Raw genomic sequence first — 27,277 nt, 5'->3', positions numbered from 1 at the left:
ACAGGCTTGAGCCACCGCGCCCGGTGAATTTTCTTATATTCATTTCTTGTATCTTCTCACAATGCCCAAGTATGAATTTTCATAAAGGCATGCAAACTGTCTTAAGGCTTTGCCACATTCTTCATATTTTTAAAATTTTTCCCCAGAACAATTCTCTTGTGTATAGCAAGGGTCTCTTGAGAGCCTATTAAAGGCTTTTCTTCATGTGTAGGCTTTCTCTCTGGTATGAATTCTCTAATGTTTAACAAAGTTTGAGGATGTGGTAAACACTTTGCATCATTCTTCACATGTGAAGGGCTTGGCTCCAGCATGAATTTCCTTATGTTCATTAAGGGTTGAAGACCATTTAAAGGCTTTGCCACATTGTTCACATGTGAAGTTTCTTTACAGGATGAATTATATTTATTAAGGGTTGAGGACCAATTAAACACTTTGCCACATGTGTAGGGCTTCTCTGTAGCACAAATTTTCTTTCTCTTTCTTTCTTTTAGACAGAGTCTCACTCTGTCACCAGGTTGGAGTGCAGTGGCGTGATCTTGGCTCATAGCAACCTCCGACTCCCTGGTTCAAGATATTCTCCAGCAACAGCCTCCCGAGTAGCTGGGAGTACAGGTGCCCACCATCACACCCAACTAATTTTTGTATTTTTTTTTTTTTTGAGATGGAGTTTCGCTGTTATTACCCAGGCTGGAGTGCAATGGCGTGATCTTGGCTCACCCGCAACCTCCGCCTGCTGGGTTCACGCAATTCTCCCACCTCAGCCTCCTGAGTAGCTAGGATTACAGGCACGAGCCATCATGCCCAGCTAATTTTTTGTATTTTTTTTTAGTAGAGACGGGTTTTCACCAAGTTGACCAGGATGGTCTCGATCTCTTGACCTCGTGATCCACCTGCCTCAGCCTCCCAAAGTGCTGGGATTACAGGCTTTAGCCACCGCGCCCGGCATTTTTTTTTTTAAGTAGAGATGGGGTTTCACTGTGTTGGCCAGGATGGTCTTGATCTCCTGACCTGGTGATCTGCCCACCTCGGCCTCCTTAAGTGCTGGAATTACAGGCATGTGCCACCGCACCTGGCTTTACAAATTTTCTTATGTTGATTCAAGATTGTGGACCATCCAAAGGCTTTGCTACATTCTTCAAATTAGCAGGGGTTCTCTCTAGTATGAATTTTCTTTTATTCATGGGTGAGGACTGTTTTTTGTCACATTCTTTACATTTTAAGGGTTCATTTCCAGTAAGAATTTTTTTGTTCATTCAGATTTGTGGACCATGCACAGGCTTTGCCTCAGTCTTCACATTTGTAGTTTCTCTCCAGTATTAATTCTCTTATGTTTAGCAAGGTTTGAAAATGAGGTAAAGAACTTTTTCATACTGTTGACACTTCCAGGGTTTCTCTCCAGTATAAATTTTCTCATGTTCATTCAGTTTTGCGGACCATCCAAAGGCTTTGCCCACATTCTTTAAATTTATGGGATTTCTCTCAAGTATGAATTTTCTTATGTTTATTCAAGTGTGAGAACCGTTTAAATGCTTTGTCACACTCTTTACATTTGTAGGGTTTATCTACAGTATGAATTTTCTTATGTTGACTCAGGAGTGAGAACTGTTTAAAGGCTTTGTCACATTCTTTACATTTGTAGGGTTTATCTGCACTATGAATTTTCTTATGTTGACTCCGATCTGTGGACCGTCTAAAGGCTTTGCCACATTCTTCACATTTGTAGGGTTTTTCTCCAGTATGAATTTTCTTATGTTCATTCAGGACTCTGGACCGCCCAAAGGCCTTGCCACATTCATCACATTTGTAGGGTTTCTCTCCAGTATGAACTTTCTTATGTTCATTCAGTTTTGAGGACTGTCTAAATGCTTTGCCACATTCTTCACATGTGTAGGGTTTCTCTCCAGTATGAATTCTCTTATGTTTAGTAAGGGTTGTGGACCTATTAAAGGCTTTGCCACATTCTTCACATTGGTAGGGTTTCTCTCCAGTATGAATTCTCTTATGTTTGGCAAAGTTTGAGGATGAGGTAAAGATTTTGCCACATTCTTCACATGTGATGGGCTTCTCTCCAGCATGAATTCTCTTGTGTTTAGTAAGGGTTGTAAACGTATTAAAAGCTTTGCCACATTCTTCACATTTGTAGGGTTTCTCTCCAGTATGAATTATCTTATGTTTAGCAAAGTGTGAGGATGTGGTAAAGATGCTGCCACATTCTTCACATGTAAAAGGTTTCTCTCCAGTATGAATTCTTTTATGTTCATTAAATATTAAAGACCATTTAAAGGCCTTGCCACAGTCTTCACATGTGTAGAGTTTCCCTCCAGCATGAATTCCTTTATGCTGAGTGAGCTGCGAGAACTTCTGAAATGATTTGCCACATTCTTTACATTTAAAGGGTTTCTCTCCAGTATGTCTTGTCTTACATTTGTTTGAATTTAAAAACTTACCAAAAACTTTGACACGTGCTTTACATTGAAACATTTTGCTCTGGGTAGTTGGCAAGCATTCAATAAATTCATTATAACCTCCTTTCTGCACCTTACACTCATTCAAACTGTTGCAGCCTTTTCTTAATTGTAAATTCTCATGTCCACACTTCTCATATGTTCTCAGTATAAGTTTGTGGAATGAATCTTCTATGCCCTCCACTGGCCAATGGTCTTGGGTGAAAGGAGAACACATAGCTGAAAGAAAAAATAACAAATTATCCCACTTACTAGATTCATGTGAATATACTTTACAAATCTTATATAATTATACTAAGTACATTAGTAAGATGGCATAACAAAATACCACAGGCCATAATTCTTTTACAGACATTTACATGTGGTCGGGTGACTCATGCCTGTAATCCCAGCACTTTGGGAGGCCGAGGTGGGTGGATCACAAAGTCAAGAGATTGAAACCATCCTGGTCAACATGGTGAAACCCCATCTCTACTAAAACAACAAAAATTAGCTAGGCTTGGTGGCACATGCCTGTAATCCCAGCTACTTGGGAGGCTGAAGTGGGAGAATCACTTGAACCCAGAAGGCAGAAGTTGCAGTAAGCTGAGATCGCGCCACTGTCTGGTGACAGAGTAAGACCCCATCTCCAAAAAAAAAAAAAAAAGATATACACATGTAACAAACACATACGAACAAAAACGCCTTTATGTGAAATCTATAAATGAGTTAATTGTATGCAATGCCTCATGTAAGCACAATGCCAAGAGACATATGGAACAGGAAGGAAAGTTTGTTACATTTACCCACCAACAGCTCTTCCTCCTCCCTAATATAGCATTGTGCCCTTAGGAGTAAACTGTCAACTCCTGGCTTCATCCTTTAAAGAGAAGAAAAATGCTGACACACATATCCTTACTTCTGGCTTTTGGGGGTCTTTACAAAAAATGCTTTCTGTCTCCAATAACAGAGTGGTGAGAGAAGTGGTGGTATACTTTGAAATGTTTCAGGAGCAGACTGCAGTGCTAAATACAGGCAACAGGTAGGACAAGTGATTAGAGACTGTTAAGAAGAAACATGAAAAATGCTTTTAACTGAAAAACAAACACAAAATTTAAGACAAGACACATCCCTAGAACATGTATGAGTTTCCCATACTCTCTATCAAAGACAACTGGTTTTAGATTATGTCAGGAAAAAGCTACATTGTAAAGATTGTGACAAACAGCTTTTTGTTAATGTTCAAATAACAAGCAAACATTACAATGTATACAAAATATTGAACATGGACCAACAATTCAAAAATTTTCAGAAAAAAAATGAAGTACAAATTTTAAAAATTTAACGTGAATAAAGCCCAATGAGCTAAATGGTAATACAACTAAATATAATTTTAAAAATCAAAATATTAGTGAAAACATTAAAAATATTTTTAAAATCATGGAGGTGAAAGATACAAAACTAATGGCTGAGGAATTTTCAAAAGTAAAAAAAGGATGTAAAAAATGAAGAAGTTCAGCTGGGCATGGTGGCTCAAGCCTGTAATCCAAGTACTTTGGAGGCCAAGGTGGGCGGATCACCTGAGGTCGGGAGTTCAAGACCAGCCTGACCAGTATGGTAAAACATCGTCTTAGGAAAAAAAAAAAAAAAAGAAGAAGCTCAACAAACTTCAACTAGGATACACACAGAGATTTATAACAAGGCACATATACAAGCGAAGTTTCAAAAGTCAAAGAGAAAAATGGAGCAGCAAGATAAAAGTATTGTGTCATTTATAAGTATGTTCTTGTAAGATAACCAGTGAGTCTGTCAACAACATTTTTTAGAGAAGAGAAAGCTGTGATATAGTTAATGTGCTGTAGGAAAAATAACTTCTAAATGAGAATAATAAAACCAGCAAAACTGTGCTGAAAATCAAGAAAAAGTAAAGACTTTTCAAGATAACCAAATGCTGAAAAAGTGTATTGGCACACCTGCCTTATAAAAAAAAAATGCTGAAGTATCTTCCACTGAAAATAACATGATGCAAGAAAACAAAACATAATCATATGAAAATACGTAACTTTCTGAAAAAGATACGCACATACATGAAGTTCTGTATCATTATCATAATAGTGTAAAAAACTTTAATTATTCTCTAAAGTTTCAAAGACAAAAGCATAAAAATGATTATAAACAGTTCACCATAATCTGGTAATAAAAATACAACATAAAAAATATGATCAGTGACATCAATAACAACATTGAGGGCAGATGCAATAAGAAAGAATTTTCAAATGAAACCAAAGTTACATTTTTACCAGTTTAAAATATATTATTTTGGCCAGGTACAGTGGCTCACACCTGTAATCCAAGCACTTTGGGAGGCTGAGGCAGGTGGATCACAAGGTCAGGAGATCAAGACCATCCTAGACACAATGGTGAAACCCCATCTCTACTAAAAATACAAAATGTAGTTGGGCATGGTGGCATGCAACTGTAGTCCCAGGTACTCAGAAGGCTGAGGCAAGTAAACTGATTGAACCCAGGAAGCGGAGGTTGCAGTGAGCCAAGTTCACACCACTGTACTCCAGCCTGGGTGACAGAGTGAGACTACATCTCAAAAAAAAAAAAAAAGAAAAAAGAAAAAAAAAAGATTTTATCTTTCAGAAATTTTACAGAATTCCCAAGATACCACAAATAAAGTATCTGTATAGTTATGCAAAAGTATAAGAAGTCCTATCAATACAAAAATCTAGAAGACGAATAGGAAGACAGAAAAAGAAAATAAGGGACAAAGATAAAATAATCCAGGAAAACAATTAATTAAACAAGTAAGCTTTTCTATTTCAGTAAATTATTCAAGTATTTATGAAGTAAACGTTCCATTCAAAATACATGCACCAAATAAAATGATTCCAAAAATTAAAGAACAAAATGTGGCTGGGCGCAGTGGCTCAAGACTGTAATCCCAGCATTTTGGGAGGCCGAGGTGGGTGGATCACGAGGTCAAGAGATCGAGACCATCCTGGTCAACATGGTAAAATACCGTCTCTACTAAAAATACAAAAAAAATCAGCTGGGCATGGTGGCGCACGCCTGTAATACCAGCTACTCAGGAGGCTGAGGCAGGAGAATTGCCTGAACCCAGGAGGCGGAGGTTGCGGTGAGCCAAGATCGCGCCATTGCACTCCAGTCTGGGTAACAAGAGCGAAACTCCGTCTCAAACAAATAATAATAATAAGAACAAAATGCAACTTGTTTTTCTACAAGTCACTTGAGGTCTAATGATTAAAGGAGACTGAAAAAGGCAACATGAAAGAAGACATTTCATGGAAACAACCAAATAAGAGAAGAGGCCCAAGTAATGTAACACAAAATACATCTTAAGTCAAAAACTCTATTTCATAAGATATACTTTAACTAAAAGCTCATAAGGGGCAAAGGAGAACATTAAACAATAATAAAAAGGTTCACTTATTGAGAACCCATGACAAATGTGTGTAGACATATATTAATGTGTGTAAGTGTGTGTGGGTCAAAATGCAAATACTGACAGAATTACATTAGGGTTACATTAAGGTTCAAAAGCAAATACTGACAGAATTAGGGTTCAAAATATATAAAGCAAATACTGACAGAATTAAAGATATAGGGAGCAATATAATTTTAATAGGATATTCAATACTTCAATTTCTGTAATGAATAATGAAACAAGACAGAATATTCACAAGGGAATAGAAGAATTGAAAGCAGTATAAAACAATTATGCCTAACAGAATTGTAGGAAACACTGCTCAACAACAGAATAGCTCATACAATATTCTCCTTGATAGACTACATACATGCTAGGGCACAAAAAAAGTCTTTTTTTTTTTTGAGACGGAGTTTCACTCTTGCTACCCAGGCTGGAGTGCAATGGCGCGATCTCGGCTCACCACAACCTCCGCCTCCTGAGTTCAAGCAATTCTCCTGCCTCAGCCTCCGGAATAGCTGGGATTACAGGCACGTGCCACCATGCCCAGCTAATTTATTTTTTGTATTTTTAGTAGAGACGGGGTTTCACCATGTTGACCAAGATGGTCTCGATCTCTTGACCTCGTGATCCACCCGCCTCGGCCTCCCAAAGTCCTGGGATTACAGGCTTGAGCCACCACGCCCGGTCACAAAAAAAGTCTTAACACATTTTATTTAAACTTAAATTTTACCGATTACTTTTAATGATCAAATTGGAATGAGAGTAGAAATAAAAAAAAAAAGAATTCACACATTTATAGAAATTATACAACACACTCTTAAATATGCTTTTGTTCAATGTTTAAAATAATGAATACTATGAAGATGTCTACACTGCTCAATGTAATGTACAGATTAAATGCAATCCCTGTCAAATTTCTAATTAAATTCTTACAGAAAAAGAAACAGCAACACCAAAATTATATGGAATTTCAAGAAACAATGAAGCACTCAAAAATTTCAGAAAGAGATACAATGTGAAAAATACCACAGTTCCTGATACCAAAACACATACAAAGCTAAAGAATTAAAACAATTTGGTAAGTGTGTGACGGTGCACACCTAAATTGATCAAATCCGGCAAAAATATAAACTCTCACATATATGGTCACATGAAGAGTAATTTGAACACTCTTAATTGTAGCACTGTTACTGAAAGCAAGTAAATGAAAGCAATGCAAATTTCTCTCACCAAATAAATGAATATAATTTGAAATATTAAAATAATATTAATATTTGTAGAAAGCAAAAAATATTCTAACATGTATAATAAAGATCAATCTTAATGATACTGTGCAACATGAAATAAGTCAATCACAAAGAGACAGAAATTGTATGAGTCAACTTACATGGGATATCGAAAGCAGTCTGACTCTAAAACAGAAAACAGAATTGTATTTGTAAAAGGCCAAAAAACAGAAAAAGTAGGTAGTTGTTTAATGTGTATTGAGTGTTAGCTCTGCAAAATAAATGTATTCCAGAGACGTAGTGCATAAAAATATCAATATAATACAACTAAGGTGAATATTTAAAAATATTTAAGATTGTAAAGTTTATGTGTTTTTGACAACAATTAAAAATAATATCTAAAATCTGAGATATAGATATATGACAGTTTTTGAAATTATCTTCAAATCACAAAAGTGTTTCTCCCATACACAGAAATATAGATTTACAAAGAGAGGGTAAAATTAGGAGGACTTCAATGACTACTCAAAAGCACCACTGTATACACTCAAACAGAACAAGTATACAACTCATAAACGATATGCATACAGAACAAACACAGACTCATATTGGAAAATAGACATACCACTGATCCATATTCGACTTGTGTTCCAGTCTTATAGTATACATAGTTGAATGCTGTCATACATTAAAATATAAACTGAAACATCCTTGTCTTGTTCCAGATCTCAAATAAAAAGTTTTCTGCTCTTTCCTATCCAGTATATCAGCTATTAATCTGTCATATATGGTCTTTATTGCATTGAGGTACATACCACCTATACATAATTTGTTGAATTTCTTAAATCACAAAGGCATGTTCGATTTTACCAAATGTTGCGTCTACATTCACAATAAAAAATAAAGATGTTGGCCGGGTCCACTGGCTCACACCTGTAATCCCAGAACTTTGGGAGGCCGAGGCAGGAGGAACACCTTAGGTCAGGAGTTCGAGAGCAGCCTGGCCAACATGGCAAAAGTCTGTCTCTACTAAAAATACAAAAATTAGCCAGGTGCAGTGGCACATGCCTGTAATCCTAGCTACTCAGGAGTCTGAGGCAGGAGAATTGCTTGAACCCAGGAGGCAGAAGTTGTAGTGAGCCAAGATCACACCACTGCATTCCAGCCTGCGTGACAAAGTGGGACTCCATGTCAAAATAAATAAAATAAAATAAAAGATGTCTAGCAGCAAACCGAATTGAAAAGGTGAACACTCTCTACACTGTTAATTATAAAACACTGATAAGGCCAGGTGCAGTGGCTCACACCTGCAATCCCAGCACTTTGGGAGGCTGAGGCGGGCAGATCACAAGGTCAGAAGATCAACACCAGCCTGACCAACATGGTGAAACACTGTCTCTACGAAAACTACAAAAATTAGCTGGATGAGGGCGCATGCACCTGTAATCCCAGCTACTCAGGAGGCTGAGGCACGAGAATTGCTTGAACCTGGGTGTTGGAGACTGCAGTGGGTCGAGATGGCACCATTGCACTCCAGGCTGGGCAACCAGAGCAACAGAGCAACGCTCTGTCTCAATAAAAAAAGGAAAAAAAAATTTGATAAAAAACAGAAAAAGACATAAAAGTTGAAAGATATTTTTCTTCATGAATTGAAAAAATATTAAAAAAGTGGACATACTACCCAAGGTGATCTATAGATTCAATGCCATCTCTATCAAAATACCAAAGACTTTTTTCACAGAAATAGAACAAGCATAAAATTTACAACAAACAAGCAAACACCCCCAAAGAGCAAAAGTAATCCTGAGCAAGAAGAACTAAGCTGGAGGCATCACACTACCTGACTCCAAAATATACTACAAAGCTATATTTAGCAAAACAGGATACTGTCATAAACACAGATCAAACTATCCAGTGAGCCTAGTAAATTCATGAACCTAGAGGCAAGTGATTTTCAACAAAGATGTCAAGAATATACATTTGAGGCCAGGCGCGGTGGCTCAAGCCTGTAATCCCAGCACTTTGGGAGGCCGAGGAAGGTGGATCACAAGGTCAAGAGATCGAGACCATCCTGGTCAACATGGTGAAACCTCGTCTCTACTAAAAATACAAAAAATCAGCTGGGCATGGTGGCGCGTGCCTGTAATCCCAGCTACTCAGGAGGCTGAGGCAGGAGAATTGCCTGAACCCAGGAGGCAGAGGTTGTGGTGAGCTGAGATCGTGCCACTGCACTCCAGCCTGGGTAACAAGAGTGAAACTCCGTCTCAAAAAAAAAAAAAAAAAAAAATACATTTGAAAAAAGACAGTTTTTTCAATAAATGGTGCTAGAAAAATTGATTATCTACATGATAATAAAAAAAAATGATACTAGGCCCCTAGCTCTTAACTCAATCGCACATAAAGATTTAAATGTCAAACCAAAACCTATGACGCTATTTGGGTAAATATAGAGGAATGCTTTACACATATTACAGAGAAAAAAAATTTTAAGACAGACGTCAAAAGCAAAGACAAGAGGCTAAACTATGCAAATAGGATTACAACAAACAAAATGTTTTGCACAGTAAAGAAAACAATTAACAGAGTGAAGAGATAATCTACAGAATGAAAGAAAATATTTACAAAATGTATACATAACAAAGATAAACTTGTAGAATATATCTTAACAACAAAAAAATACACAATTTAAAAATAGAGCAGAGACCTTTTTTTTTTTTTTTTGAGACGGTGTTTCACTCTTGTTACCCAGGCTGGAGTGCAATGACGCGATCTCGGCTCACGGCAACCTCTGCCTCCTGGGTTCAGGCAATTCTCCTGCCTCAGCCTCCTGAGTAGCTGGGATTACAGGCATGCGCCACCATGCCCAGCTAATTTTTTTTTTTTGTATTTTTAGTACAGACGGGGTTTCACTGTGTTGACCAGGATATTCTCGATCTCTTGACCTCGTGATCCACCCGTCTCGGCCTCCCAAAGTGCTGGGATTACAGGCTTGAGCCACCGCGCCCGGCCAAGAGATATTTTTTAAAAGAAATACAAATGGCCAAAAAGTACACGCAAAGATGCTCAACATCACTAATTATCAGAGAAATGCAAATCAAAATCACCATAAGATACCATTTCACTACAATTAAAATGACTGTAATTAGAAAGACAAATAAAATGTAGTGAGAATGTACAGAAAAGGAAACATATACTAAAGAATATGTAGTAAATACATACAACAAAATACTATTTAGCTACAAAAAAGAATGCAATTTTGATATCTGCCACAACATGGATGAACCTGGAGGATATTACATTAAGTGAAATAAAATGGATACACTGAGACTAATACCTCATGATCTTACATACATGTCAAATCGAATATGAACATTTATGATGAAGGTTTCACATAACTGGTGTCAGCAATCACTTCTCGGGTATAACATGAAAAGCTCAGGAAACAAGAATGTGGAAACACACATGGTACTACATAACTGTATTCAAAATATCCCAAGAATATTAAAAACAGAACTTTATTAAAATAGATATTTACACATGCATGTTCGTTCATTATTATTTACAAAAGGCAATTCCTGGAAACACTACAAATGTCCCTTTAGAGCTCAGTATCAGTTTTGAAATGTGACATACACATACAATGCAATATTATTTCATTTTAAAACAAAGATACTCTGACACATCTTACAAAATTGAGATTATGTTAAAAAATAAGATAGTAAAAAAAAAAACAGATATTACATAATTACAGTGATAAGAATATAAAAATCAGTCAAAAGTAAGTAAAATGGTGTTCTCCAAGAGCTGAAAAGGGAAAAAGAGGAGTTTATTGTTTATTATTATATTTTACTTTTCTAAGATAAAATTAATCCAAAGATCTATTGCAAAATAATGTAAATGTACTTAACTCTACCAGACTGTATACTTGAAAATGTGTAAGATGGCAATTTTGGCCAGGCGCGGTGGCTCAAGTCTGTTAATTCCAGCACTTTGGGAGGCTGAGGTGGGTGGATCACGAGGTCAAGAGATCGAGACCATCCTGGTCAACATGGTGAAACCCCGTCTCTACTAAAAATACAAAAAATCAGCTGGGCATGGTGGCATGTGGCTGTAATCCCAGCTACTCAGGAGGTTGAGGCAGGAGAATTGCCTGAACCCAGGAGGCGGAGGTTGTGGTGAGCCGAGATCGCGTCATTGCACTCCAGCCTGGGTAACAAGAGCGAAACTTTGTCTCAAAAAAAAAAATAAAAGATGGCAATTTTGTTTTTCATCACAATTAAATATTTACATTTACCCAAAAAGCTTACATTTTTCAAAAATCACCTTTAAATAACAAGTGTTTCACTCACAGAATAACATAAACGATAAACAGATGGTAATTTTATACTGCTTCTTTGACTACTCGCTTAAACAAGAAAACACTGATGACTACCAAAGAAAATAAATAATTTATAAACCGGCTGGACGCGGTGGCTGACACCTGTAATCCCAGCACTTTGGGAGGCCAAGGCGGGTGAATCACGAGGTCAAGGGATCGAGACCATCCTGGTCAACATGGTGAAACCGTGTCTCTACCAAAAATACAAAAAATTAGCTGGGCATGGTGGGGCGCACGCCTGTAATTCCAACTACTCAGGAGGCTGAGACAGGAGAATTGCTTGAACCCAGGAGGCAGAGGTTGTGGTGAGCTGAAATCGCGCCATTGAACTCCAGCCTGGGTAACAAGAGCGAAACTCTGTCGCAAAAAAAAAAAAATAATAATAATAATAATTTATAAACAAAATAGGGATAATATTTATATAAGCAAATACCACATAAATAACTTTTATAGACAATAGAAAATTTAAATTTGCTCAAAGTGATTTTTCCAGGCAAATACCACCTAGATAACTTTTATAGGCAAAGGAAATGTCTCATATATGTATATATATATATATTCATTTAAATTTGTTCCAATGATTTTTATGTGAATACATGCTCATAAAATATAGAGTTGAAAATTACCAAATATGAAGATTAAAAACACACAAAAGTAAGCCAGGCGCGGTGGCTCAAGCCTGTAATCCCAACACTTTGGGAGGCCGAGGCGGGTGGATCACGAGGTCGAGAGATCGAGACCATCCTGGTCAACATGGTGAAACCCCGTCTCTACCAAAAATACAAAAAATTAGCTGGGCATGGTGGTGCGTGCCTGTAATCCCAGCTACTCAGGAGGCTGAGGCAGGAGAATTGCCTGATCCCAGGAGGCGGAGGTTGCGGTGAGCCGAGATCGTGCCATTGCACTCCAGCCTGGGTAACAAGGGCGAAACTCCGTCTCAAAAACAAACAAACAAACAAACAAACAAAAAAACACACAAACGTAAATGATCGAGGAGAGCCTACATGAAAAGAGACTCCCCAGTAAAATACAGTTGAAAACAATAAAAAATTCTGATCTGTAAGATACTGAATATAGATGTATCATAAAAACAATCCTTTAAATAACTAGTTTTCAACTGTGACTTATGAAGAGCCTGTATTTTGAATCTTTGATATGTAATGTACAGCAGTAATACATAATTAAATAATAATTAAATAATCTCAGTAATAAAATGAGAATCAAGCATTTCAGTATGTTTACTTATTACACAATGTGTATATCTGAATATTTTATTTCAGAAATTCGCATGTGTAATCAGATACATTTGACATAGAACATATGGGAAAGTAAAACATACAAGGGGTGTGACATAGCAAGATGGCAGAACAGGAGGTCCTCTACCCACATCTTTTACAGTAACAAAAATGCAGCAGTTAAGCCCTGACAAAAGCACTTTGGAATCCACGTGCAAGGTTGTGAACCCAAGACTGAGGAGGACTGTATTGAAAAGGCATGCCCTTACTTGAGTGGCATGCTTGCCCATCACTGTCTCAGCTACAGAATAAAATATGATTAATTTTCATTGTAAACATAGCTATAGACTATTTGGTTTTGTTTCTGCCACTAGCATCATCTGTCAAGATACCTAGGAGAATTCATAATGTCCTATGTCTCAGGTGAAAGGCCTTTAGATGTTGGTCCTGTCTGTGATCTCTGAACTAGCCCAAAATCCACTGCTTGCACGTATCCGTCATGATGTGGAAGAAATCCTACACAAATAGGGGCCCACAAACAGAAATATCCATCTATGCCCCTGAATGTAGGCTTGCCAATATTTGACAGTAGATCTTGACATGGCACTGTAACTTGGCTCCAAGTCCATCAACCAAAATCCAGAAGCAGTTTTTCCTAACCTGGGATCTGCCAAAAACCACATCTATATGTGTCCATGCTGGCTGACTTTATTCTTGCTGTAAATCTTGAGGCAGTCCTATAACCCAGTTCCAGTCCCTGTCAGCAAGAGTCTGGAAGCAGTCCTGCCCACCCAGGAATGTGGAGGGAAAAATGCCATAAACCCAGAAACAGACCTGAAGACTTTGGTCTCGGCTGTGTATCCTAAAACAGCCCTATGAATCAGTTCCAAACCCTCTCAGCTGTGATCAAGGGTCAGTACTGCTCATCTAGGAACCTGTCCGATGACTAGGTTAGAGCATTTCCAAACATCCAGCAAGAGCCAAACAGCAGGAGCCACACCTACTCATATTAATTGTATCAGCATCTCTAACTGCAGATATTAACTGGGGTTTGTTTTTTTTTTTTTCTCAGTGCCAATCTTATTGAACAAGATCTTGGAGACAAGTTCAGTCTCCTCAGAAAATAGAATCCACAACTATCTAATGCCTTTATAACAGGTCTGCCAAGCATGAACTTCACTGCAGATCCAGTAGTAGTTATGTGATCTGGATCCAGTAAAGTTGACTGAAATCTTAGTGGAAATCTCATCAGCCCAGAAATCCAATAGGAGATTTACCTCCCCAGACTAGTCTATGATTACTGAAAGAGGTATTTACTCCTTCAGATACAAGAACATCAAAACAAGGCTTCACAGATGATGAAGAATCAGGCAAACATAACACCACCAAAGGAAAGTAAAAATGCTCCAGAAACCACTAGCAATAAAGCACAGATCTAAAAAATGGCTAAGAATTCAAAATAACCTTCTTTAAAAATCTCAATAAAATGCAAAAGTACACAGATTACTAATTTTTTTTTTTGCAAAAATGCGTGGACAAAATCAGTTATAATAAAGCAAGAGAAACCATTTAAAAAGTACCAAATAGATATGCTGGAGCTGAAGTACATGACAGAACTAAAAATTTAATAGAAAGTTTTAACAGGAGACTCAGTTATACAGAACAAAAATAAGCAAACTTTAAGTAATTTGACAGTTGCTCATTAAAATTTTTAAAAATGAAAGAGTGAGGCCGGGCGCGGTGGCTCAAGCCTGTAATCCCCGCACTTAGGGAGGCCGAGGCGGGTGGCTCACAAGGTCAAGATATCGAGACCATCCTGGTCAACATGGTGAAACCCTGTCTCTACTAAAAATACAAAAAAGTAGCTGGGTATGGTGGCACATGCCTGTAACCCCAGCTACTCAGGAGGCTGATGCAGGAGAATTGCCTGAACCCAGGAGGCGGAGGTTGCGGTGAGCCGAGATTGCGCCATTACACTCCAGCCTGGGTAACAAGAGCGAAACTCCGTCTCAAAAAAAAAAAAAAAAAGACAGAGTCTGGCTCTGTTGCCCAGGCTGGAGTGCAGTGGCGTGATCTCAGCTCACTGCAGCCTCTGCCTCCCATATTCAAGCGATTCTCCTACCTCAGCCTCCTGAGGAGCTGGGACTACAGGTGTATGCCATCACACCTGGCTAATTTTTTGTATTCTTAGTAGAGATGGGGTTTCACCACGATGGCCAGGATGATCTTGATCGCCTGACCTCGTATTTACATATAAAAATACAAAAGAATTTACATATAAAAGTTTTCTAGATCAAAGGTTTTAAGAAAACGGAGGAGAATAAACACTGTTCCAATTTGAGGATTAAGTCTCTTAATTCTATTTTGCATTTGTATTTACAATAACCACACCCAAAAACTTTGCCTTGAACTCATGGACATCTGATTTCCTGCAGGGCCTGTATTTAGGCATCTGCAGGGTGATGTTGGGCATACTGTGTTCACAAGAAAGAGGGTCTGTGGGGGGAAAACGCAGAATAAAAAAAGATGCTATCAAGAACCCATGGGTGAAGGTCAGTGCACAGTTGGTAAAAGAACTGGTTAGCGGGCTAGGCGCAGTGGCTCACGCCTATAATCCCAGCACTTCAGGAGGCCGATGCAGGTAGATCACGAGGTCAAGAGATTGAGACCATCCTGGTCAACGTGGTGAAACCCCATCTCTACTAAAAATACAAAAAAATCAGCTGGGCATGGTGGCGTGTGCCTGTAATCCCAGCTACTCAGGAGGCTGAGGCAGGAGAATTGCCTGAACCCAGGAGGCGGGGGTTGCAGTGAGCCAAGATCACACCATTGTACTCCAGCCTGGGTAACAAGAGCGAAACTTCATCTCAAAAAAAAAAAGAATTGGTTAGCGCTCTAGATATTGGCCCAGGCAGGACTTATAAATGTGTGCATGCAGGGAGATGAGCTTGTCAGGTGATCCAGAAGCCGATTCTACTGGAGAAAACAGGTTACTGGTGCAAACTCAAGATCTGGCAGGTAGAAAGAGCCCATGAGTCTTCTGGACACTTATGTAGCCTATTCGTGGAACTCTAGAAGCAGAGGCGTTCTCAGCGCAATTCTTGAGTGAAGCTTTGTCATGAGACTAGTGTGGCCACACCATTGCCTAGCATGCATGTGTGTGAATGTGCAGAAATCACATTGTAGCAGAAGGGCGGAAGGAAGAGTCTGTCCTCAGAACGCCCTCCCTTTAAGTCCTCAGTCCCCTATGGAGGAGATCTAGAATCACAGGACACCTAACCATGTGACAACTTGTGTGCAAAAAAAATAAACTCTCAGCTGGGCACCATAGCTCACACCTGCAATCCCAGCATTTTGGGAGGCCAAGTTGGGTAGATCACCTGAGGTCAGGAGTTGAGACTAGCGTGGCCAACATGGTAAAACCCTGTCACTACTAAAAATGCAACAAGGCCGGGCGCGGTGGCTCAAGCCTGTAATCCCAGCACTTTGGGAGGCCGAGGCGGGTGGATCACGAGGTCAAGAGATCGAGGCCATCCTGGTCAACATGGTGAAACCCCTTCTCTACTAAAAATACAAAAAAAATTAGCTGGGCATGGTGGTGCGTGCCTGTAATCCCAGCTACTCAGGAGGCTGAGGCAGGAGAATTGCCTGAACCCAGGAGGCGGAGGTTGCGGTGAGCCGAGATCGCGCCATTGCACTCCAGCCTGGGTAACGAGAGCAAAAACTCCGTCTCAAAAAAAAAAAAAAATAAATAAAATAAAATAAAAATGCAACAAATTAGTCGGGTGTTGTGACACATTCCTGTAGTCCCAGCTACTCAGGAGGCAGAGACAGGAGAATCGCTTGAACTCAGGAGGCAGAGGTTGCAGTGAGCTGAAATCACACCACTGCACTCCAGCCCAGATGACAGACGGAGGCTGTCTCCAAAAACAAAAAGGAAAAATAAACTCTCCATTCTTCAGCAGACCCACCATCTCCCTGCAACCAACTCTGCTGTGACTTTTTTTTTTTTTTTTTGAGACAGGGTCTCACTCAGGCTGGAGTACAGTGGCAGCATGATCTCAGGTCACAGCAGTCTTGACCTCCTAAGGTTCAAGCAATCCTCCAGACTCAGTCCTCCAAGTAGCTGGGAATACAAGTGTGTCTCACCATGCCGAGCTAATTTTTTGTATTTTTGGTAGAGGTGGCATTTCACCATGTTGCCGAGGCTGGTGCTGAATTCCTGAGCTCAAGCCATCTGCCCTCCTTGGCCTTCCAAAGGAGGCGTGAGGCACAACACCCAGCCTGATCTCTTTATTCCAACACCAAATATATGGAGTTTGCTTAGCAGCAATGAATCCTCTAACACAACTGGGTGTCCAACAACTCAATTCTGACAACACCCAGGGTCAGCATAGACCCCACCGGCTCAGGGCTCAGCCCAACAACACTGCTTCCACTGCACATGCCAGTCACAAGCCCCAGGGGCCCATCTATACTTCTGAGCAACTGACTATAAATAATGGGCTTCCATAACTCCTTCCCTGAAGTTTAATAATTTGATAAAAATACTCACAGAACTTAGCAGAAACACTTTACATATGTTTACCAGGTTATTATGTTGAATACAACTCAGTAAAAGCCAAAGGGAAAAAAATGTATAGGACAAAGGAAAGTGGGAGAAAAGATGAGGTGGTGGCAAATCTTGGTAAATAGCTATGACTGTCTCTACAATCCTTTGTGTTCTGGAAGAAAAGCTTATTGCAAAGAAATACCCTTTTCATTATGACTTTGATGATGCTCCCTCTTTAGATATCACAAATTCGCAGGCTCTACATTCTCATTTTTCCCTCATAAACAAATAATGTTGTCTTTAGTGTTCAGAACAGAATACTTGTTAACCAAACTTTGCTTACATTTCTCTCCTTCCCCCAGGCCCTGGACTCTGCTACACCTTCAGTCTGATCCAGCATACAACTTCTTTTTATGACTCTCCCAAATACAGGCTGACTTCAGGGTGAAACATTGTCTAATCTTTAATCTAATTTTGCCATTCTCCAATCTGCCCTTTCCCTCTCACCTTCCTTCTAATCTTGTTTGCCCCTCTGTATGAAAAATAGCCCTTTTTTGCCTCATTTTGGAGATGCTTGCAGGTCTTATTCTCGATGCTTTCCCCATTGCAATACTCCTTAGAATAAACTCACTTTTTATTTGACAATATCTAGAAACAGCCCCATGACAATAACAATTACAGTCTCTCAGAGGATATCACAATCTCTTCCCATCCGAACCCGCACTGCATCTGCCTGTAGATATCCAGCTTTCCAGGGGTCTGTAGCTTCTCAGTACACGTATTGACCGACTTACGACCTATGCAACTTACGACCATTCGACTTTACGACCACAATCAGTAGCTACGACTGCTCCACCTCTGGCAGCACAAACGTTGCCCAGCTGGGCGTACGACAGTGCAGACCAGCTTCTGGCAGCACTACCATCTTTGCGTGCACCATTTCAACTGTACATATAGCCTACTCAACTTATGACCAAATTGTGTTATGACCGTTCCGCGGTCCCAACCGTGGTTTTAAGTCGAGCACTAGCTGTACAAAGTCTCCTTCCCTATCTAATTTGAGCAGGCAGGGACACCTGAAGGAAAGGTTCACCTGCAAAACATTATTGGGCTATTAATGACCTGCTTTGGCAGGATCAAGATTGACCTTACCCTGCAGTCAACTGGCTTAGGTCTCTGATTCTCAGTCAAAGTTAATCACTTAGTTTTGTATAAAAAGAACTCAGTAGTTGAAGAATACAGCAAAATTCTTCAAACCAGTGCTTATATTTATAGGAGGAAAGAAAATTGTAAGGCACTTAAGTTTTATACTTCCCCAAGTATATTGAAGTATAAATGTTTCTCCAAAGATGAAATACACAGGAACCCACAGACAGAAACATCCATCTGTGCCCCAGGATGTAGGCTTGCCAATATTTATTTGACAGTGGATCTTGACAAAGCAACCAATTATTGAGAAAATTTCCAATCTTTAGAAAAATGTGAAGCAAGGCCTGGTATGGTGGCTCACGCCTGTAATCTCAGCACTTTCGGAGGCCGAGGCAGGGGGATCACCTGAGATTAGGCAAGACCAGCCTGGCCAACATGGTGAAACCCTGTCTTTAAAAAAAGAAAGAAAGAAAAATGGGAAGCAAAACCACAATGAGGTATTATTGTGCATTAATTAGAATGGCCAATATTAAACAAACAAAAAATAACAAATATTGTCAAGAATGTAAAGGAAATGGCCAGATGTGGTGGCTCAAGCCTGTAATCCCAGCTCTTAGGGAGACAGAGGTAGAGGACTGCTTGAGCCCAGGCATTTGAAACTTGCCTGGGCAATATAGCGAGATCCCGTTCTCCAAAAAAAGGAAAAGAAAGAAGGAATGTAAATGAATTGAAACCCTTATGCACTGTTGGTGGAAAAAAAGTGATGGAGCCACAAGAAAAATGTATGCAAGTTCCTCCAAAAATAAAAAATGAATCTATATGACCCAATAATTCCACTTCTGAACATCTATTCAAAGTACGCAAAGTATGTATACCTGAAAGAAATATTCACACAACCATGTTTACTGCAGCAGTATTCACTTTATTATTCTCGCATTGCTATAAATAAATACTTGAGACTGGATTATTTATTTTAAAAAGAGGTTTAATTGGCTCATGGTTTTGCAGGCTATACAGGAAGTATAGCGGCTTCTGCTTCTGGGGAGGCCTCAAAAAGCTTCCAATCATGGCACAAAGCAAAGGGAGAGTGAGTCATCTCACACAGTGGGAGCAGGAGCAAGACAGAGTGACAGGAAAGGTGCCACATGTTTTGTTGTTTTTTTAGACGGAGTTTCTCTCTTGTTACTCAGGCTGGAGTGCAACGGTGCGATCTCAGCTCACCGCAACCTCCGCCTCCTGGGTTCAGGCAATTCTCCTGCCTCAGCCTCCTGAGTAGCTGGGATTACAGGCACGCGCCACCATGCCCAGCTAATTTTTTGTATTTTTAGTAGAGACGGGGTTTCACCATGTTGACCAGGATGGTCTCGATCTCTTGACCTCGTGATCCACCCGCCTTGGCCTCCCAAAGTGCTGGGATTACAGGCTTGAGCCACTGGGCCCGGCCGGTGCCACATGCTTTTAAAAAATAAGATCTCAGTAGAAGTTGCTCACTATGGAAAAGACAGTACCAAAGGGGCTGCTGCTAAACTATTCATGAGATGCCAACCCTATGATCCAATCACTTCCCACCAGGCCCCACCTCCAACATTAGGGATTGTAATTTGACATGAGATTTAATTGGGGACATAGATCCAAACCATATCATTCATAAAACTGAAAAAGTAAAAAAATTCAAACATCCTTCTTTTAAAGTCATTCATTCATTGATGTGGCTTGTACATGCAATGAAATTTTTTTTTTTTTTTTTTTTGAGACGGAGTTTCGCTCTTGTTACCCAGGCTGGAGTGCAATGGCGTGATCTCGGCTCACCACAATCTCCGCCTCCTGGGTTCAAGCTATTCTCCTGCCTCAGCCTCCCGAGTAGGCGGGACTACAGGCGTGCGCCACCATGCCCAACTAATTTTTTGTATGTTTAGTAGAGACGGGGTTTCACTATGTTGACCAGGATGGTCTCAATCTCTTGACCTTGCAATCCACCCGCCTCGGCCTCCCAAAGTGCTGGGATTACAGGTGTGAGCCACCGTGCCCAGCCAGCAATGAAATATTCTTTACGTTCGCATGAAAATATCTTGTCAGATGCTACAATAAGAATAAATCTTAAAGCCATTATCTTAAGTGAAATAAGACACCAACAAAATGACAGTACATGAGTCTACTTTTACACACTATTTTAAGTAGTAAGCATATAAAAAACAGAAGTAGAAAGGTGCTTGCCTATGGTTAGCATTGTGAAACCTCAGTGGAGCCAGAGATCAACAAGGGTTATTTGGAATAAGAAGGCCCTCTGTCAGATGGCCAACTCAAGAGCCCATAGACATGGCTACAGACAAGAAAATGGTGCACCCAGCTTGGTCTTACTAAGAATTCTGAAGCAGTTCTGCAACCTTTTACAAACTCCTCTCCCAGCTACAGTACACAAGTGGTCCTTCCTATCAAGAAACCTGCAGGGAGATACACTCAGCCATGGCCCTGGAGGCAGGCCTGCAGATCTTGGCCTCAACTGTGGTCCCTGAAGCAGCCCTGTGACTCAGTTCTAGCCCTCACAGCCACAGTACATAGCCAGTTGTACGCAATCACGGAACCAGAAAGAGGCCTGTGAAAACTGTTCCCCGGTAGTCAACAGAAGCCAAACCCATTCATATACCTGGTATCTGGCCCATCATATGCAGACGAACTTCAAAATCCTAGCCTACTGCCTGCCATATAGATTAATATCCTCAAGAAAACTTAATCTTTCCAGGGACCAAAAAGAATTCATGACTGTCCAAATCTCTGGTAACAGAACCATCAAAGGCAGACCCCACAGCAGACCCAGTAGCACCCTTGTGACCCAACTAGAACCCTTCTCTGTAACCCCAGAGGTAATATCATCAGCCTGGGGACTCCATGAAAAATCTTTACTTGCCAAAAATAGTTTATAGAAACTATAAGAGTTGCCAAATGCGCAAACACAGGGGTGCTTCAAGGACCACAGCCCAGGCCAAGATCTGCAGGCCCGCCCCCAGGGCCACAGCTTCTATCTTAACATATTACTGGAAATTTGTATCAGAATAATTAGACAATGAAAAGGAGAATAAAGCTCTCCACCTTGGAAATGAAAAAAAAAAATTACCATTTGTGAATAATCGAATCATGCATATATATAAAACCCTAAAGTAAAACCAGAAAAATTGATTGAACTAATAAATGTATTCATTAAAGTATCAGGATACATAATCAAAATATAGATGTTACCCAATCTATATTGGTTGTTGGGATTTTTTTTTTTGAGACAGGGCTCTATTGCCCAGGCTTATCTCAAACTCCTGTACTCAAGTGATATAACTGTCTTGGCCTCTTAAAGTGCTGGGATCACAGAAATGAGCCGCTGCACCTGGGACCACATACAAATATTTCTTGCATTTCCACAGAGTAAAAACAAACTTTCCAAAAAAAGAAACTTTCCATTTGCAATAGTATAAAAATAAGAAAGTTAATCCAAATACATTTAACAGATGATGTAAAAAATATATAGTATTATACACTAAATCCAATAAGATATTAATGACAGAAATTGAAGTAGACACAAATAAATGGAAACATATTCCATTAGGATAACTAATATTGTCAAAGAATATTATCCAAAGTGATCTACAAATTCAGTGTGATCCCTATCAAAATTTTACTGGCTTTTTTCACAATAATAGAACACACGATTGTAAAATTTAAGTAATCTTAAATGACTTTAAATAACCTGAGCAATCCTGAGAAAGAACAAAGCTGGGGGGCAGTGCACTCCCTCCCTCCCTCCGTCCCTCCCTCCATCCCTCCCTCCTTCCTCCCTCCCTGTCTCCCTTCCTTCCTCCCTTTCTTCCTCCCTCCCTCCCTTCCTCCCTCCCTTCCTTCCTTCCCTCCCTCCCTTCTTCCTTCCTTCCTTCCTTTCTTCCTTTCCTTCTCTCTCTCTCTCTCTTTTTTTCTTTTTGAGATGGAGTCGGGCTCTGTTGCCAAGGCTGGAGTGCAGTGGCACAATCTAGATTCACTGCAACCTTTGCCTCTTGGGTTCAAGAGATTCTCCTGCCTCAGATTTCAGAGTAGCTGGGATTACAAATGCCCACTATCACACCTGGCTAATTTTTGCATATTTTTAGTAGAGACAGGGTTTCACCATATTGGCCAGGCTAGTCTTGAACTTCTTTTTTTTTGAGACGGAGTTTCGCTCTTGTTGCCCAGGCTGGAGTGCAATGGCGCAATCTCGGCTCACCGCAACCTCCGCCTCCTGGGTTCGGGCAATTCTCCTGCCTCAGCCTCCTGAGTAGCTGGGATTACAGGCACGCACCGCCATGCCCAGCTAATTTTTTGTATTTTTAGTAGAGACGGGCTTTCACCATGTTGACCAGGATGGTCTCGCTCTCTTGACCTCGTGATCCACCTGCCTCGGCCTCCCAAAGTGTTGGGATTACAGGCGTGAGCCACCGCGCCCGGCCTGGTTTTTTTTTTTTTTTGAGGCAGAGTCTCCCTCTGTTGCCAGGCTAGAGTACAGTGGCAAGATCTCAGCTCACTGCAACCTGTACCTCACAAGTTCAAGTGATTCTCCTGCCTCAGCCTCCCAAGTAGCTGGAACTACAGGCGCATGCCACCACACCCAGCTAATTTTTGTATTTTCAGTGGAGATGGGGTTTCACCATGTTGTCCAGGATAGTTTTGATTTTTGACTTTGTGATCTGCCCACCTCAGCTTCCCAGAGTTCTGGGATTATAGGCGTGAGCCACCATACCTGACCCCAAACTACATTTTAAGGCCTGAGTTCCTTCTTGACCTTTGGTCCCCTTGCCTGTGTCTTCTCCTTCATTCACTCTCACATACCTGGTGGTCTGGCTACTGTCTTATGTATCTTCACATTGTAGGGCTCCTTTGTTTGCTCCAGACAGGTGACCAGGTCTGGGTTAGAGATAGCAACACCTGTTTTATTAAAAAAAAAAAAAAATGACTATTGACGGGATTCTCCAATTACCAACCTAGTAGTATGCTAAGCAGAATAGAGAAATTATGGAAGATTCTAGAAAATTCATCCAAAAATTGTTCCTGACAGAAACTTTAGAATATTTAAGTGTTTTAAATCTGTGGGTTCTAAGTTCCACTACCCAGTACTACTGAATAAAAAAAAACTTAAAATACAATACAAATTGTATTTTAAGATGTGGGAAATGATATTGCATGTCACTGAATTTCTAGAATTACCACTAACCTAATTTGTGAAGGACACAAATTAGCTCAAGAAAACAGAAGACTTACGTAAAGACATAACAAAAAAGTTCCCAAGAGACATTCTACAAAGGAATAAAATAAAGCTGAGAGAATTAGGAATTACGTGTTAAAGTTATACTCACCTAGGGAGACCAGGTTTCTGTAGTTCTCCAACATCACATCTCTATATAAATTCTGCTGGGCAGGGTCCAGACATTTCCACTCTTCTGGAGTGAATTCTACGGTCACATCCCTGAATGTTAAGAGTTTCTGAAAATACATATGTATCAAGTTACAGAGTTCTTCATTTGATCACAGGTAAAATGAGTTAAGATAACTAGTTCTAAGATGTGATTGACTGGGATTCTCTGACAAAACAACTTTGAACACAGTAATGTTCTCTAAGTATTCTATTCTGTAACTGCGGAAAAAGAGGGCAAACAAAAATTTCTGTCGCTGCAATAAAGAAAATGGGCTCAACAGCAGCAAGATGGCCGATTAGGAGCAGCTCAGGATTGCAGCTCCCAGCAAAAGCGCAGAGGGTGAGTGGGCACCGCATTTCCAGATGGATATTTATTGCCCAAAGACCAGGAGATTCCAGGCAGAGGAACCCCCCAGGTCACCAGCGAGGCGGTTTTGGCTGGTGCAGCCAGTGCAGCTGCTTCAGCCGGAGTGGCTGTTTCGGCCGGTGCCCCGGCGCAGCAGTTCTCCATAAAAAATACACGGGTCTGGGCACCATTTTAACTGGTGACTGGAGCTCAGGGAAAACAAGAGTCACCCATTCAACTGATAGAAAACAGGACTGAAACAGGGAGCCAGGCCAGGAGATTCCCAGGGAAAAAAGTGCCACGAATCTCAGCGGCAGCTGTTTCAGCCAGCGCAGTGGGTTGCTGCATGGGAAATCACACAGATCCCAGCGCCTTTTCAACAGGCTACTGGAACACCTGGGAGACAAAAAAAAAAAAAAAAAAGAGGCTCTGAGGCAGGGAGCCAGGTGATCAAGCTTGGCTGGTCCCACCTCTACAAAAAAACAGCAATCTGAAACGCTCTGGATTGAGAGTTTCACAGCAAGCACAGCTGAATCTGAGACTGTCCAGCTCTGTGAGGTAGGGGCATCTGCCATTACCGAGGCACTCCACCACTATGGAGGTAGTTTGCCATTGCTGAGGCAGCCTGCCGTTGCCGAGGCAGCCCGCCATTACAGAGAGAGTCCACCATTACAGAGGTGGGCAGCCATTGCCGAGGCAGTTCTAACTACACCCGTGTATACAGGACTGCAGGGAAGTTCACACGGCAGCTGGGTGGAGCCCACAGCAGCTCAGCAAAGCCTCTGCAGGCAGACAGTGACTAGGCTACCTCCTCACTGGGCAGGGCAGCCCCCAAAAAAGCCAGCAGCACAACAGAAACTCAAAGCCCCAACTCCCTGGGACAGAGCACCTGGGAAAAAAAGGGCGTTTATGAGCTCTGCTGCAGCAGACTTAAACGTACCTGTCCAGCAATTCTGAATGAACACCACAGCTCACATCTCAGCACTTGAGCTCCTATAAAGGACAGACTGTCTCCTCAAGCAGCTCCCTGACCCCCATATATCCAAAAAGTCACCTCATAAAGGAGAGCTCAGACTGACATCAGGTGGGTATCCTTAGGGGACAAAGATAGCAGAAGGAGAAACTGACAGCAACACTTAATGTTTTGCACCCGCTGCAGGTGATCCCCAGGCAATCAGGGCCTGGAGTGGACCTCAGAAGTCCTACAGTAGAGGTCCTGACAGTTAGAAGGAAAACAAAGAAACATAAAGAAATAACTTCATCATCAACAAACTGTACGTCCACTCAGAGACGCATTCTGAAAGTCAACAACTACAAAGACTACAGGTGGATAAATACACAAAGATGGGAAGAAACCAACACAAAAAGGATGAAAACACCCGAAATCAGAATGCCTCTCCTCCTACATAGGACCACAACTCCTCACCAGCAAGGGAACAAGGCTAGATGGAGAATGAGTGTGATGAATTGACAGAGAGAGACTTCAGAAGGTGGGTAATAAGAAACTTCTCTGAGCTAAAAGAACATGTTCTAACCCAACGCAAAGAAACTAAGAACCTGAAAAATAATTTGATGAAATGCTACCGACAATAGACAACTTATGGAGGAATATAAGTGAATTGATGGAGCTGAAAAACACAACATGAGAACTTCGTGAAGCATACACAAGTTTAAACAGCTGAATTGACCAAGCAGAAGAAAGGATACCAGAGGCTGAAGATCAACTCAATGAAATAAAATGAGAAGGCAAGATTAGAGAAAAAAGGGTAAAAAGGAATAAACCAAGTTTCCAAGAAATATGGGACTATGTGAAAATTCCTAATCTACATTTGATAGGTGTACCTGAATGTGACGGAGAGAATGAATCCAAGTTGGAAAACACTTTTCAGGATATCATTCAGGAAAAATTCCCCAACCTAGCACAGCAGGCCAATATTCAAGTCCAGGAAATACAGAGAACACCACAAAGATATTCCTCAAGAAGAGCAACCCCAAGGCACATAATCGTTAGATTCACCAGGGTTGAAATGAAGGAGAAAATGCTAAGGGCAGCCAGAGAAAAAAGTAGGGTTACCCACAAAGGGAAGCCCATCAAACTCACAGCAAATCTCTCAGCAGAAACTCTACAAGGCAGAAGAGAGTGGGGGCCAATATTCAACATCCTTAAAGACCTTTCAACCCAGAATTTCATATCCAGCCAAACTAAGCTTTGTAAGTGAAAGAAAAACAAAATATTTTACAAACAAGCATGTACTCAGAGATTTCCTTACCACCAGGCCTACTTTACAAGAGCTCCTCAAAGAGGCACTAAACATAGAAAGGAACAACCAGTACCAGCCACTCCAAACACATACCAAATGGTAAAGGGCATCAACACAATGAAGAAACTACATCAACTAATGGGGAAAACAGCCAGCTAGAATCAAAATGGCAGAATCAAACTGACACATAACAATAGTAACCCTAAATATAAATGGGCTAAATGCCGCAATCAAAATACACAGACTGCCAAATTGGATAAAAAGCCAAAACCCATTGGTGTGCTATATCCAGGAAACCCATCTCACATGCAAGGATACACAAAGGCTCAAAATAAAGAAATAGAGGAAGAATTACCAAGGAAATGGAGGGCAAAAAAAAAAAAAAGCAGGAGTTGCAATTCTCATCTCAGATAAAATAGACTTTAAACTAACAAAGATCAAAAGAGACAAAGAAGGACATTACAAAATGGTAAAAGAATCAATGCAACAAGAAGAGCTAAGGATCCTAAATATATACGCACCCAATACAGGAGCACCCAGATACATAAGGCAAGTTCTTAATGACTTACAAAGAGACTTAAGACTCCCATACAATAATAGTGAGAGACTTTATCAACTGATTGTCAATACTAGACAGATCAACGAGACAGAAAATTAACAAGGATATCCAGGACTTGAACTCAGACCTGGAACAAGCAAACCTAATACACATTTACTAACTCTCCACCCCAAATCCACAGAATATACATTCTTCTCAGCACCACTTCACACCTACTCTAAAATTGACTACCTAATTGGAAGTAA

The 27,277-nt window shown here is 40.5% G+C and overlaps 1 protein-coding gene across 3 annotated transcripts in view; it reads right to left on the bottom strand.

The window, feature by feature from the left end:
* Nucleotides 1-262: 262 nt before the first annotated feature.
* LOC120363082 (uncharacterized) overlaps nucleotides 263-27,277 on the bottom strand; it is a 116,824-nt gene continuing 89,809 nt past the window's right edge. For 2 of the 3 annotated variants that reach the window (XM_074395745.1, XM_074395742.1), the window contains exons 2-4: nucleotides 23,808-23,934; nucleotides 23,284-23,379; nucleotides 263-2,684 (exon numbers count right to left, since the gene is read on the bottom strand). In XM_074395745.1, the coding sequence (XP_074251846.1) occupies nucleotides 1,480-2,684; nucleotides 23,284-23,379; nucleotides 23,808-23,841 (1,335 nt within the window). In that variant the 5' untranslated portion in view covers nucleotides 23,842-23,934 and the 3' untranslated portion in view covers nucleotides 263-1,479. Of the gene's footprint in view, nucleotides 2,685-7,288; nucleotides 7,314-23,283; nucleotides 23,380-23,807; nucleotides 23,935-27,277 lie in introns of those variants that run through there. The other variant, XM_074395746.1, reaches the window with a different exon arrangement.

This window comes from Saimiri boliviensis, chromosome 3 (genome assembly GCF_048565385.1).
Source record: "Saimiri boliviensis isolate mSaiBol1 chromosome 3, mSaiBol1.pri, whole genome shotgun sequence".
NCBI lineage: Eukaryota > Metazoa > Chordata > Mammalia > Primates > Cebidae > Saimiri > Saimiri boliviensis.
The sequence above is the reverse complement of the archived record's forward strand: the minus strand, read 5'-3'. Positions and strand labels throughout refer to the sequence as shown.